The sequence below is a fragment of the Giraffa tippelskirchi genome, chromosome 9, assembly GCF_054371585.1.
Source record: "Giraffa tippelskirchi isolate mGirTip1 chromosome 9, T2T-mGirTip1v1.2.pri, whole genome shotgun sequence".
Taxonomy (NCBI): domain Eukaryota; kingdom Metazoa; phylum Chordata; class Mammalia; order Artiodactyla; family Giraffidae; genus Giraffa; species Giraffa tippelskirchi.
In genome coordinates this window covers 137,272,493-137,287,555 of record NC_137283.1, presented here as the reverse complement: position 1 = coordinate 137,287,555, position 15,063 = coordinate 137,272,493, and the positions used below count along the sequence as shown (strand labels likewise).

Here is a 15,063-nt window from a genome sequence, read left to right as displayed (position 1 = left end):
TAATACTACACTCACTTTTTATTTGGGCAGAGAAAAGTACTAGATACAACTGCACCTCCATACCCTCATTCTTCTTCAGCAATACCTTGTTTAGTAAATTTACATTTAAAAGCTAACTTCAAATTAGATTTGAAGCAGCAAGTTAAAACCAAACAACCTGGATTCTAGTCTGGACAATCTCTATGAGCTGTGTAATCCTGGACAAATCACTTAATGTCCTCAATTCTGGATTCATATTAGGGATAACAACACCTACCCTTCTCAGTTGATCATGATCATGTTTGTGCAAACTAAGTGTGCATTAGAAATTATCATTATTACAGGGAGCTAGTAATAAAATAACCATCTCTCTCATTAAACTGAATTCTCAGGAACGGCTTACGTTTTGTGCTTCAGAAATGTGGTAATAGGAATAGTCACTATTAACTGAGGGTTGGCCAGCTGGAGGGAGTTGAGCTGAAGGTGGAGCATGTGTAAAGCCCATCAAATGGCTGTTCTTCTGAAAGCTTGTGGTCACTGGTGGCTGGCTGGCTTTAGAAGACTCCTGCAGATAACCTTCCTGCTCGACCTTACGACGCATTGTAGAATTCCAGTGGTTCTTGATAGCATTATCAGTTCTGCACAGAAATATATCACATATGCATTTTACAAACAAAAATTTCAACTCAGATTACAGTTAATTGACAGAAAACTGTTTCTAACAGAGACCTTTCTTTTGGTCCAGTTCTAGTGTTTTTTTGTTTCTGTCTTCTCTACCTCCTAAAAGCATGCTACCCCAATTGCCTAATTAAAAATCCATAGATTTCTCTAAATTACATAATATGGAAACTATATAGTTTTATACAAATTTTGAAATCTTTTAGCCATTTGTTTCCTCGTTAAGTGTATTTTCAATACAATACCTTGCATGTTTATTCTGATTGTGGTACAAGACTCTAATACAACTTAAAGTCCTGGTTGTTCTAGAAAATTACTCCTTTGAGTTGTGGACCTACATACACATCACAATAGGCACTCAGTAAAGTTTGCTGAGCAATAATGATGTTGCTGCTGCCTCAGTGTCTACTCTTTATCTAGAACAGTACTAGCTAGAGATTTTGAACAAAAAATCCTCTCACATTTCAGAAACCACCTAAAATTGTTCCAAAAGCAGGCAGAGGTGAAAATGTAAAATGGCGTCCAGAAAGGAAAGAGGCTAACTCCCAATATATTTTTAAACTGCAAAGCATTTTTACTAAAGTTTTTCAATTCTCAGGAAAATAGTTTCTCAATTCAAAAAAAAAAACAACCGTTTTAAGCCTCTCTTTTACTATTTCAGTGGGGGTGGGGGAATGCATGCTAAAAAAGAGGAAGTTCAATCGCCCCTTAAAACTTTAAAAGAATCAACAACATATCCTCTCAGACCGTATGGGAGAAAAGGCCTCCCTTTATCAACTTCTTGAATTCTCTGAGCTTATACTGGACCAGGAGAGAGGAAATGCTTCAGAACATCACAAGAGAATACTGAATAGACCATCAGAGGCATGGCCTTCTTTGAAACGACCCTTTCTCCACTTTGGGTCATGAAGCTGAAGAATAAAAGTATTTAAAATATTTCCTATCTTATGATATTTTTATGAAGATTTATAATAATAAATAGTATCTCCCCAATTAAACATCTGTTATAAACTGTTTAAATGGAGAAAGTGGGACAAAAATGAGCTTCCAAAGATAATCCTCAAAATGAGGTCATTTTCATGCCTTGTTCATGAAAAAGAAAGCATAACAACATTATTTAAAAACCTGGAAGCAGTATGATAATTCTAGAGATACAGCCTTTCTTTATTCAAAAGAAAAAAATTAAGCTAAGTGGTATAATGAAATGAACATGGTATCAGGAAAATGGTACCTGAACTCCTTCTGGTTACAACCAGCTGTATGAACTCAGACCAAACTGTTAACCCTGGTTCCCTTCTATGTGTTCAGAGTTTTGAAGTTTACAGAGTGCTCTGATATATTTTATTTGGTACTAACATTGGCCCTGAGAAGTAGGTTATAACCCGTTTTGCAAACGGGGCAATTGAGGCTGAGGAAAGTTGGCTCAAGCTCACCATTGGGTGGATTCTGGAAGTCCTGAATCAGAGAACCTCTAAAGTCTCTTTCAGTTTTACAAGCTATGGATCTGGTTTATCTAGTGAAACATACACCATCGATAAAACGTAATTCACTCACCATACAGTTTAAAACAGAATGTTCCATACCCGTTCCCTCATTCTTCCCAATCAATATATTTTTTGACATATTATTACCGTCCAGGCAGTAGCTTTGCGATTTCTGCCCATCTGTTCCCCAGTCTCTTGTGTGCCTGGTAAATAATTCTGTCTTCCTCTTCTGTCCAGGAGGTTTTCTTAACTTCTGGATTCAAGTGGTTATGCCACCTCTCCCTACATTGTTTTCCAATTCTCCCCTTTAAGTGCTTGGCAATAACAGACCAACGTTTCGGACCGTATTTCTGTACAAGCTCTATCACCTTCAGATAAACACACAAAAATAACCTATGTTTTAATGTTATGTAATGAGTCAGTGTAATCATTCTTCATGTTATCTTTAGAAAATTTCTAAAAATCTTCTTTCATTCATGGGAAATATGGGAATGGAGACCTCAACTTCCTGTTTGCACACTTTACCTGTTTCTTCAAGCTGGGAAACATTCAACAATGTTGAGGGCTATTCGTAATTGTGATTCACACACCAACGAATAAAGAACTTACTCTCTGATCCTCCTCTTTGGTCCAAGGACCCTTGATGAGCTCAGGGTTTAGTACTTTCTGCCATCGGTGCTGGCACTGCACATCTGTTCGATTCTAGGCAAATAAGATGAAGCATGCACCGTCACATAAGACATGATGTGATCAGCACATGAATACTGTTGTCATATAAATCACACATGGGCAATATACCACGGAAACGTTCAAGGACATTTTAGGGCATGTTTGGAAAGCCCGTTACTTATAGCTGAAGAGCATACAAAAGAATACATCAAAGATGTATTTAAAATTAGAAGTTCTCCCTCCTGAGGGAAATAGTCCTGCTATGTGATCTAAAGGATCATCATACAGCAGACTTGGCTGTCAATTTAACTTAACCTTAACCTCAGTGTGTTGCCTTGGAAGTACCCACGTGGATTAAGACTTCTTAGAGATTTTATATTGATGTTGGACCTTTATGTTGATGTTGGACCACTCTAAATGACAGAAGTTTGATTCTCATTCAGGCTAAGAGATGTGCTTCAATTTAGGACCAAAGTGTTAATATTGCAGAAAAAAACAAAGATGAAAAAAAAATGGGCCCTATTTTATAAGAGCTTATAATCATGTAAGTAGTAAAAGACAAACATATAGTTAACTAAGAAGGTGAATAGGCAAGAAGAGACCACGGCAAAATGATATTGGAGTGGAAAAAAGGAGTGTCTCCTGAGAAGGAGAAATTATGTTTCCTTAGAAATAGTCTGGAAAAGCTCTTGGCATAGACTTTGAAGGATGGATGGAACATTTTAAGAGGTGGCATCACCAGGGACACAAGCTCTCAGTAGGGAAAGCAGAAATGAATTCAACCAACCTGCTTACAGAGAGGAAGTAGGAAACAGAACTGGGGCTATAAGTTGAGGCATATGGAAGAGACTTCATGTGCCAGGTCTAGGCAGTTTACTTAATGTATGAGACTTGAAGTCACTGTTGCTAGTTTTGAAAAGTAAGGTAAAGCTGCATTTTATGAAGCTCCATCTACCAGTGGTGTCTGGGACATGTGAGAAAGTGAAAAGCTACAAGCTGGAAAACCAGTTACGAAGGCAATGCAGTTGTCCAGACAAGAGGGAAAGGGGCCGAACATGTAAAACAGTGAGGAGAATGAACAAAGGCATCCCAGATTCCTTAATCCTGGCTTTGTGTAGGGGACGGGACCGGGTGGGTAAGTCTAAAAGAGCTCGAAAATTTTAAACCAGGATATCAAAATTATGGCTATTGAAAAGATACGAAATTGAAGAAAAGCAGACTTGGGGGAAATATCATGAGTTTAGTCATCTACCATACAACAAATTATCAAATTGATAATTTATATTATTCTAAAAATGAAAAGATAAAATAAGAAGGAAGCATTTAAGATATGCTATAAAAATCCATTAATAATATCTTTAGAAATTTAATTATATGCATTACAATAGAAATATAAGTTATGGATAAGGCATTTCTCCCTTACTTCTTACATATAAGCACATGTGTAATGTTTTAATATCATCTCCTAGGATATCTTATTTAAATCTTTGGGAGAAGATTACCTTTTACAGAAAGAAAAAATTACTAACTTACCGGGAGATAATTAGCGATAACTTTCCAGTCATCTGTTCCATTCTGTTCCACCAGCTTCTTTAGTTTTTCATCCTAAGATATTTAAAGGTAATCCTAGGATATTAGTCATTTACTGTAAACTCAGATCAGAGTTTGAATCTTGACTCAACTACTGATGAGTTATATAAGCTCGGGTACATCATTTAGCTTTTCTGGGCCTTAATATTGTCATCTGTACAATGGGAATGATAGTATCTGTCAACAGGATTATTTGAGAATTATATGAGTTAATTATGCAAAACATTTAGCATAATGTCTGATACATTTAATGTTTAACACCTGGTAACTTTTTAAAGTTCTACTTCATGGGAAAAATATGAACTTCACTGTTTGATTTAATAGACATTAAACTATGTCATTAGATAGGATCTCAATAAGAAATAGTTCAAGTTCTAGTCTAATATTTACTAAGTTCAGTATCTTTCATTTAAAAAAGTGGAGGATCACTTTTCTTAATTAAACTTGAAGGTATGAGGTAAGAAAATCATTTAGTTTTTGTATCAATATAGTCACAATTTAAATGAGACCAAACTTATTAGAACACAGAAAACACTAAACATCAGGGTGAAATCTTTCAGTTCACAAGTATTTTTCTAAACATATTCAAGCAAAAGAGAATCCCCATGTTGCTGCCAAGGTAACTTTCACACATGATGTGACTCCCCTGGTATAACACAGACACAGGAATTAGGAAACCAGGGTTCCATCAGAACTTCTGAATCTCTAATGATAATCCACGTGCACAAGTTCCTCAGGTAAAATACACATTTCCTATGGACCTCATTGGAAATCCTGCCTGTCTGTCAATGAGAGATATGGTTTAAGTAAAGGAGGGCAGAATGAAACTGAAGAAGAGTCAATATCATTTATTCTAACATGAAATCCTCTACAATCAGTTGCAAAATTTGAGAACTTAAAAGAAAAAAGCAACTTTTCTCTTACATTAATAATTTTGCCCCCTAAGCATTTTCCCATTCCTACAAAGATCAAGCTTTTGATAAGCTCACAGAAAAAGAGAGGTAAGAAACAGACACATCTCCATCCATTTCTGAATGCTCTCAGAGCAGACTGAGCAACTAACACTTTCAGAACAGACACTCAGGTATATTTCTCTGTGTAACATTGTATGCCAAGAATGTTAAATGAACCTGTTACAACAAGTTCTATGGGTGTTGCTTTATTCTTTTGTTTTGTTTTTGGAAATAGCAATTCATTCATTGGTTCAGGGAACATTTATTAATATTCCACTTTGTGGCAATCAATTCTGGGTTCAGGAACACAAAAATGAACAGATATTTAGCCCTTTCCTCAGCAGACTTACAGTCTTACAGAGAGAGGCATATATGGTACAACAACAATAAATACGAACGTGTACCCAGTGGTTGGAGGATACATCCAACGTGTCTAGGGAAACCAGGGACGGCTTCACCGAAGAAGCGATGTCCCACAAGTGATGAAGAAGTAGTTGTGGAGTAAAATGACAAGAGCAGAATAGGCAGAGGGAAAAACAGATAAAGTGAGAAGACAAGAACCTTCAAACAATTGCAAAAAGTTTGAAAAAGGATGGTACGGTGTCCATGTAGGGGAGTGGTGAGGAGTAAGCACACTGAACAGGCAGGCTAGGGTAAGAAATCAGAGAGCCTGCTAATAAGTTTGAACACCTGTAGTTGAGCTGAAATTTTCTTTTTCACAAATGGATGCACTCCATGTTTTTTTCCCCATGTTTTGATTACATAATTAGTTACCTCTTCCCTGGTCCACCTAGTTTTCCCCAAGTGACGCTTTCCAGATTTGGGAAGCAATCCATCATAATCATGGTCACACATCTCAATGTCTTCATCATCCTCATCACTACTGTAGATGCTGCAGAAATAAGAAATGGGCAGATGTGTACTGAAACAAGAGGATCCAAACTACACCAAGCAAAACTTACACCAAAACTCACACCAAAACTCCTCAACAATCTTTTCAAAGGTTACAGAAATAAAACTTTGAGAAGTTGCACAACAAGAGTGTTTTTGGCACTTTGTTGCTCTGGGATTGTAAACGAGTTTTGCTGTTATTGGTATCCACAGATACGGCAAAGGACCTGGCACTCTCTATTGCACTGCATGTTTAAACCTGCTGTTAATGTTAGACCAGTGACAAATTACACAATTGGCAACCTTCCAACCAATGAAGGTTTAAGTTTAAAACTTAATGTTAAAGACAATAAAAAGAACGAGAGTCCACATCCTTTATATAAGTACACTCAAAATCTTTGGCATACGTCACATCGTTTAAATAATATTTCCCAAATACCATAAACAACTCAATTGTGTTATCTTGATGGGACTCGTGTTTTATTAGGAGGAAAAAATTCAAGAAGTAATACACCCAACAATACAATTATAGTCATCTCTTAAAGATTAGAAGATTAAGAGAATCTAACAGGAAAGGATTTAAAAACCTGAGAAAGGATAAGTGATCAAACTGCATTGTAAATAACATTCATATCAAATAGTTAAAAACTCCAGGCCAGGTTGATCCAACTTGTGGCCATGTTTACAATCCTCAGTTTCCAGAGTAACCAAGTGAATAATTTAGGCCACATGATAGTCAGAATCTTACTTACTCATGTTTTTTCTACCTCAGACTGAATGGTATTTGAAAGATCTTAAAATGTACCTAATTCAAAACTGAGGGATTTCCCCAGATGAGTTTAAAAGGAACTCATTACTGTTTTCAAAAGAACTTTTTCTTTTACCTACTTGACCAAAACTATAAATTTTGATGTCTTTTGAAGTAACTCTATACTTAATATTTATTAATCATATAATGATGAATGTATCCCTATAATAGGTATGAGTCATTTTACAGCCAGTTTACTTTTAGTTATTATTTTACTTATAAAACTTAAGTTACAAGGAAAAATTATACTATCTTTAAAGAGTTACTAAAAATTTGTCATTGCAATATTGAGAATTCCATCAAATTAAGAACAATAAAAATAATTATATAAAGCAATATCATAATGCAAATCATTATTCTAAAAAATAAAATGTATATTCATATCTGGTCTTCCAGAAGCAACTTATAAGTATATATTACCCATCCCTTACAAACAAGCAAAATTACTTCCCCCAAATCCTTAATTTGAGGTTCTTATAATTTAAAACTATTATTCTGGGAAACAACGCGAAGGTCCAGGATTCATGGTGACAAGCAGGATGTGATCCAAACTTAAAACACCATCACACACACACAAAAAAAAAGACCACTGAACTATATTTATAATCTATAACCATCTTTCATTTAGGGTCTATCCTTTTAAAGGAGAGCCTGATTCCGTTTCACACTATCAACAAAGGGCTCTGAACAACTTCTGATTAATAATTACAACAGCTTTCCTTTAATAAAAAACACAAGCATCATAAGGTGAAAAAAAAAATGTTATAATCCCAGGACTTTTGAAAGGTTCATAGAGAACTCCTTGGAAAGCCCCCCAGATGAAGTGGCACCCTTGTGAAATATCCGGGATACCAAGAAAGTCTGAGTCATCTGCAAGTGGAGTCATAGATTCAGCTGCATTTAACTTTGGGGGTCTCGCTAGATCTGGAGATCACGTTTTTCAGAATTGAGGACTACACGTTCCAAACCAGTAATCCGACACCACTGTCTTGGCAACAGGAATAAGCAACAAATTCGGTCGCCCATAGAGGGCAGCCTACATCAGGTGAGAGAGCATAGACACTAAATAGGACTAGGCTTCTAGAGGTAAAGGTGCCAGTCCTAGTTCTGCCTCAACCTAGCTGCGTGACTTGGACAAATCACTTCCTCTCTCTCACGACCTCAGTTCCTCGCCTATACAGAAGGGCTTGGATTCTACTTCTAAGGTACTTTCCAGTGCTGCTGCTGCTAAGTCGCTTCAGTCGTGTCCGACTCTGTGCGACCCCATGGACGGCAGCTCACCAGGCTCTGCCATCCCTGGGATTCTCCAGGCAAGAATACTGGAGTGGGTTGCCATTTCCTTCTCCAGTGCATGAAAGGGAAAAGTGAAAGTGAAGTTGCTCAGTCGTGTCCGACTCGTAGCGACCCCAGTGCTAATAAAGGATAATTCCAGATCTTCCGTTGAGTCTAAAAATTAAGCAGAAACGTGCAAAATCAGAGATGTGCACAAGCAAAGTGTTGGGGAAAACTTGGTGTGTGACTTCCGCAGGTCCTGAAGAGGCCGCTGAAGAGGGGAGCAGGGCTACTAGCCCAGGGCTGGTCACACTATCAGCTCCAGGGTCCATTAGCACGCGAGGCACGGGTCTTGCCTTTGAGCTTTGCATGCGATTTCCTCGCTCTGAATGGTCCCGGTCGTCTAAGTAGGATGATTAATTTCTACTGAGGACCTGAAATAACTTTTCCTTTATCTGCTCTGACAAGATCTCAGACCCAACAGTCAGAAGACTTTCAAAGGCTGATTTCAAGCTTGATGCACCCGGCTCCCCACCTGCTAGACCTGGTGTGGTTACAAGAGTACGACTATGAATGTTACATTCTGTCAAGGAAACAAACCGTGCAAAGAAACGAAAAAGAAAAGAAGTGTTGGGGGTTGGGAAAAAGGGAGGGGAGCGGGAGGAAGTGCCTTGTGGCCGCTACTGTGATTCTAGAAAAAGGGTTCAGACTCATTTCGCTGACCTGGTTAATAATCCCTGCCGAGTCGATGCTCGCCTTGCAAGAAACGGCTTCGAGCCCACAGCCGGGTTTCTCTTCCCTCTGAGGCAGGTTCAAGGCTCCCGCCCATCCCGGCCACCTCCCCTCGCCGCTACCTGGGAGCCGCCGGGAACCTGCGCGGCCCCGCCCCACGGGGACGGTCAAGATCTCGGCGCGCGGAGCCTGCCCCGCGCCTCCTCCCAGCACCGCTTCCCAGCTCCCTCCTTCTCCTCCTCCTCTTCCTCCTAGTTTCTGCTCCGCCCCCCCCAAAAAAAAGTGACCCCGGCGGCTCTACAGTTAAGTCCCAAAGGCGAAGGTGAAACCACTCAAGGGGCAACACCCCCGCCCCGCGCGCCCGGACCCGGGAGAGGCAGAGGGAACCACAGGCACCCCCAAGTCGTCTCCCTTTTTTTTTTCTCTCCAGCACCCGGCCATGCCTGGGCGCTGCTCCCCGGCCCGGCCAGGCTCGGCCGAGGGTGCTGCTGCAGGGCCCACACTCACGCTCTTTGCAGCTTCCTAGCTCTGCGAGAGGATAGGCGACCTCCGACGCAAAAACGAATAAGTAAAAGAAAATCAAACAACCCGAGGAAAAAAGCGTGGGTTTGCTTTGCCTCCAGGGCTTTCTTTCTCCAGAACGTCTCGGCCAGGGTCTGTCCCCGCGTCCCGAAGGCTGCGCGAGCTGGGCGCCGGGAGGAGCGGCGACCTTGGCCGCGTCCACGTGCGCGCGCCGCGCCGGGGCCTTCTGCACACGGGAAGAGCCCGCGGGGATTGCGTCCCTGTTGCGCGGCAGCGGCCCTGGGCGCTGCCCGCCTCCGTCCCTTTCCGTTAAGCTGCAACCGTGGCGGCTGCCGAGCAGCCCCCGCACCCGGCCACTAGCAGGGAGCGCCGCCGCGTCCAGTCCGGGAAGTCCACAGACTGGTCGAAGCGGGAGCTCCAGCAAGTGACAGTTCGGGCCGGTCTCTCCCCCCTCCTCTCCCTGTTTCCCTCCCATCCGCCAAAATGTAACAGCACTTCACTCCCGACACCCGGCGAACCTCCCCAAGTGCACTTGACATGTGCGGCGCGGGCGCGTGGGGGTGGATGTACAATGTTTGCTTTAGAAATAAAAGCCTCCCAGAGAATATGGATTCGAACCTTCAAAACCAGGGCTTAAAACAATCTGCAAAGGTAGCGACCCTTTCCTCCCCTACAAGCTTCTTTCCAGCCGCCTGTCAGCTGACACACGTCTTCACCTCCGTAAAGAATGAATGAAATTTAAATGAACTACCTGCAGCTACTAAGCAATCCGGCATTTTCCCTATATCAGCCATACGCTCTGCACTTCCAAGTCCAAACATATCGCAATGCATCCAGCAATTACGCTGCGACTCGCTCGCCGACACCCGCGGCATCAAGCCAGGAACGTAGTGGGCTCCCCGGAGCTGGTGGGCACCGCTATGCCCCCGGCTGGGGCGTGCTGCTATTTTCCCCCCTAGAGAGAAGGTACTCCGTGCAACTTGCAAAATGAGCCGCAGGGCGTGCTTCCCAACGTCCTAATGGATTTCCAGCACCGACTCTTCCATTCATCCGTCCCTCGAGTGGCTTCTGCTGCCGAGGCAGGGGCTCCGGGTCCTGGCAGTATCTGACAGCCCCGCAGAAGATCTGGGAACGAATTCCCACCTGCTCCCCAAGCTCCTGGAGCCCAGCGCGCTCCCGCCCGCGGCCGCCCACCGGGGATCCCCATTACCTGTGCCGGGGTCTCCGGGCCATGGCGCGGCGGGCGCGGGGCTCCACTGGGAGCCGCGGGAACCGCACGGGGCTGCGCCTCCCGCTGCCCGCCTGCGTCCCTCCCCGGCTGCGCAGTGGCGCTCCGCACCGCCGGGGCGAAGTTTCTCAGGAGAAAGAGGAGGAGGAGGAGGAGGAGGTCGCGGAGGAGGAGGAGAAGGAGGAGGAGGAAACAGGTTGATATTAAAGTGTAAACTCTGTAAACAGAGATGCCATCAAACAAAGAGCTTTGGACACTCCCCCTCCCGCCAAATCTGGCGCCCCTGCAGTGCGCACGCGCCCTGTCCGCCGCCTCCGCGGTCGCCTTGGCTGCCGCCCTCCGGGCTGCCTGGCCCGCGGGGCCGCGGCTCCCCTCCGGCTCTCGCGCCGCGGCGCGGCTCCTGGCGCGCTGCGAGGCCGGGGCGGCGCGCGGGCGGAGAGCCTGGGGCCAGGGAGGGGCCGTGGCGGCGCCTTTTCCTGAGCAAACCCCGCTCCCGGGTACCGGCTGCGCGGGCTCGCGCCGCGTCCCACTGATGCCGCCGCCCCTTCTTCTTCGTGGCCGCACTATCGTCGCCCCACTCGGCTTGCGCCAGGGCACCAGAACTGAGCTCGCCAGGCTCTGCCTCACTGTCGCGGGGGCGGCAAGGAACGGGGGCGTGGGGGGGAGGGGAACTCCCGCATTCGAGATTGAATTTAGGCAGGGTGTAAAACTCAGCTCCCTGGAGACGGGGGAGCGTTGGGTTGGGGGGTCGGTAGTAGAAGATGGGAGCATACGTTTGCATAGGATGCTTGGCTAGCTGTTATGAGTTTGTTGTTGTTGTTCTGTTCTGTTTTTAAATAACATCTCTAATTTAACTTGATAACAAGAGACACTTAAGTGTGAGTGGGGTTGGAGCTATCACCGCTCACACATGGGGCACCCCAGCGGAGTTTTCACTCTCCACCCAGATCCTGGAGCCGACACACCACCTTCGCATTGTCACATGCCTTCAGTCTCACCCGGGCGCACGCCCGGCCCCACCCACCCTGCCCGGCCCAGGCGGTGCCCACCACACACCTCTGTCCATGCAGAATGCCGCGCGCGCCCTGGACTACACACCTGCAAAATCCACAGGGTTCCAAACAGCCCAGCAGCCCCCAGCAGAACTCAGGAATCCCCACGTGTGCTTGCATGGTTTTAAAAGTTCAACAGTTTGTAATATGGAGATTGGCACCCACGTTTAGGGTAGTTTAGGACTCTTGTTTTACCAGATAAAAATCACGAAAAGACTAGTGTTCACTTAACTAGAGGCTCCCAAACAATTAAAGGGAGAAGATAAATGCTGAATTTATAAGGATCGATGATTGGGGGATTTTAGGGGAGTTTTAGTTTTACTTCCGTTTATACACTTGTACCATTGGGGACTTTTTTTTTTTCTCATTCTCTGTACACACTAATTTATTTTTCCTTTAATCTTATAGGAGTTTGAGACCTGCTGACTGTGTTTTGTGGGTGTCCCATGTGCCGTGGCAGTTCAAACTTAGCTCAGAAAGCATTTTTTTCACTAAAAAAGCATTTTCTTACTGATATGAGTCATAATTTTATTAAATGATGAGCATGCTTGGTTTCAAGACTTTATCTGTTGTTTTACACATTGTTTCTTAACATTGTAATATAGTTTAAAACCTTATCGAAAAGTATTAGTTTCTAGTTAGGTTTTAGCATTCCTTTCTCCATGAGAAAAAAAACACTGAAACAACATTATTGTGAGATACTTCAGGTCACAATCTTGAAAGACAAGTTAATATATTTTTGAAGACAATATTCATTTCTAGATTCTATAATAAAATTTCTTTCTCCATATCAAAAATAAACAATTTTTTAAAAAAATTTCTAGAACAAACATCTAGAAACCACCCTTAAAGTAATTGCATCTGTCTTTGGGATTACTTTATGAATTTATCTGGCATGATTCCCAAATGCTCTTTGGCACAATAACAGTGTCTGAACCCTTCTGGAAGTCAGCTTATAGTCTCTTTTCCAAGATTCTTAGGAGATAGAAGTGCTCTATGATTCTTTAACTCCTCTTAAGTAGGAAAATACCAAATTCAGTTTTATTTCCTTTATTCCCTTTGTGCATCATTTTCCTATATGCTGTTTGGAGAATATATAACATTTTCATTTCCCAGACATTTTGAAGTTTACATTTTTTTTCCCTTATATGTGTGACAAAAATATGTATGGGGACAAGTATAGTCTGACAAAAAGTATAAACACAATGATTTTACTAGGTTAATTTGGGATATATTGTCACCTGATAAGTATATAAAAGGATGGACTCAAATGGAGTTATAAGTTCTTGTATGGATGAAAATATATTTTTAAAGACCTTGCAGAATTTTTACTATAATTATATTTGTATATTTCCTTCCTTCACTTATAATTATTACAAATGTGTTTTTATATGAGAGCATTATATATTTCATTAGTATCAAAGTCTTTTTTTCTTAAGTTGTACTGCATCAGTGATTTCAGTGTGGCAGGCCTGGGTTAGAGCTAAAAATTCAGATGCAGACTTTTTTGCAGTGTACTAGACAAGGGTTGAGCTTCCTTGGCGGCTTAAGAATTTGCCTGCCCACGTAGCAGGAGCGAGTTCAATCCCTGGGTACGGAAGATTCCCTGGAGGAGGGCATGGCCATCCACTCCAGTGTTCTTGCCTGGAGAATCCTATGGACAGAGGAGCCTGATGGGCTACAATCCATGGGGTTGCAGAATCAGACAGAACTTAGTGACTAAACAATAAGAAGACAGTGGTCAGCAAACTTTTCTGTAAAGGGCCAGATAATAAATGTTTTAGACTTTGTTGGTTGTGTTGCTTATTCTTCTTTCCTTTTTTTTTTTTACAACTCTTTAAAAATGTAAACCATTTTTAGCTTGAAGGCCATATCCAGTCTACAGACCATAGTTGGCCAATACTAATCCGGTGATCCTCAGTCTTTAGAATCCGAATCACTGTGTGTACTCATGAAAAACACACTGTCCTAGAGACTAGATGATTCAGTAAGTTTGAGACAGGGCCCAGGAAGCTGCGTTTTAAACAAGCATCCAAAGGGTTTTTTTGTTTGTTTTTTGTTTTCATGGAAGCTGTCTCTGGATCAGTCATTGACAATTTCAATATCAGAGCGAAGGCGGGCTGGTTCGAAATACTTCCCCCCAGCCCCCCTGCCCCAGCCCCCGGCCCATTGCCTCTCATGGCCTTCCTCTATTTCATTCTCTTTCACCTCTCCTGGGCTAAGAAATCAGACTCTTGAAAACCTAAGACAACTTAGGTCCGTGGGAACGTTGGTGCCAGTGACCGCTGAGCTGTGGCATCCTATTCTTTCTTCCTTTGCTATTAAACTTCAGCCTCATATTTGTAACTTGAAAGAAAAGGAATCTCTTGATTGCTTACTGATCATCATTATGATTCTCTACCTCCAGAAAGCCAACTCTTAAAGCATTTTATTTTACTCTAAGCATTGGAGAAGGGCTGACAGAAGAAAGATGTATATTCTAACATTTTTGATCTGACTGATGAGAAACTCTGGGCACATGGTAGATCTTTAATACTTATGAACAGTGTCCCAAAGATGAATGAGGATTATCAAGGGTGGTGACAGACCAGGCCCCAGGGGCCCAATGTCTCTAACCACCCACCTTCTCCCACCCCCTCATCCCAATTTGGTTCAGAGCATTAAGAGGGAAATAATTACAGTAAACACCAAGTGGTAAAGTACAGACAATTCTTGATCATTTCAGCTAATGAATGACAGCTGTAGCATGTATAATTGAAGTCCATAGGTTTGAGATAAATCTCATGTTGGTTCACAACAAACCTTTTAGTAATAACAATGGGCAAGTGCTTAATGTAATATGTTTCATAGAGCTTCCATATAGGATGGCCACCAGAAAATTTTTATTGTTAAATGATTCCTGGGTTTGGCATCCTGTTTGTTTTCAGCCTCCAGATTCTCATAAACTTATATATATATTCCCATGACAACCAACCTGCATATTTTCATCATCATTTGAACTGAGGACTGAATAAAAGGTGTGAGGGGTTTTTGTGTGTGATTAAAGAAGGATATTCCAGAGGAATGAAAAGGTGTGAGCAAAAGCACATGATCGTGAACCACAAGATCTATTCCAAGCACAGGGAATAAGGAGCTGGCCAGATTTCCTGGAGCAAGGAGAGCTCTGAAGGCCAGATCAGCATGTATGTGTTTTGAATGGAAGATC

The 15,063-nt window shown here is 42.5% G+C and overlaps 1 protein-coding gene across 11 annotated transcripts in view; it reads right to left on the bottom strand.

The window, feature by feature from the left end:
• Positions 1-10,905, bottom strand: part of MYB (MYB proto-oncogene, transcription factor) — a 34,056-nt gene extending 23,151 nt beyond the window's left edge. For 10 of the 11 annotated variants that reach the window (XM_081528705.1, XM_081528708.1, XM_081528710.1 and 7 more), the window contains exons 1-6: positions 10,789-10,905; positions 6,128-6,245; positions 4,344-4,415; positions 2,751-2,843; positions 2,289-2,509; positions 383-617 (exon numbers count right to left, since the gene is read on the bottom strand). In XM_081528705.1, the coding sequence (XP_081384831.1) occupies positions 383-617; positions 2,289-2,509; positions 2,751-2,843; positions 4,344-4,415; positions 6,128-6,245; positions 10,789-10,811 (762 nt within the window). In that variant the 5' untranslated portion in view covers positions 10,812-10,905. Of the gene's footprint in view, positions 1-382; positions 618-2,288; positions 2,510-2,750; positions 2,844-4,343; positions 4,416-6,127; positions 6,246-9,563; positions 9,981-10,788 lie in introns of those variants that run through there. The other variant, XM_081528709.1, reaches the window with a different exon arrangement.
• Positions 10,906-15,063: the final 4,158 nt, after the last annotated feature.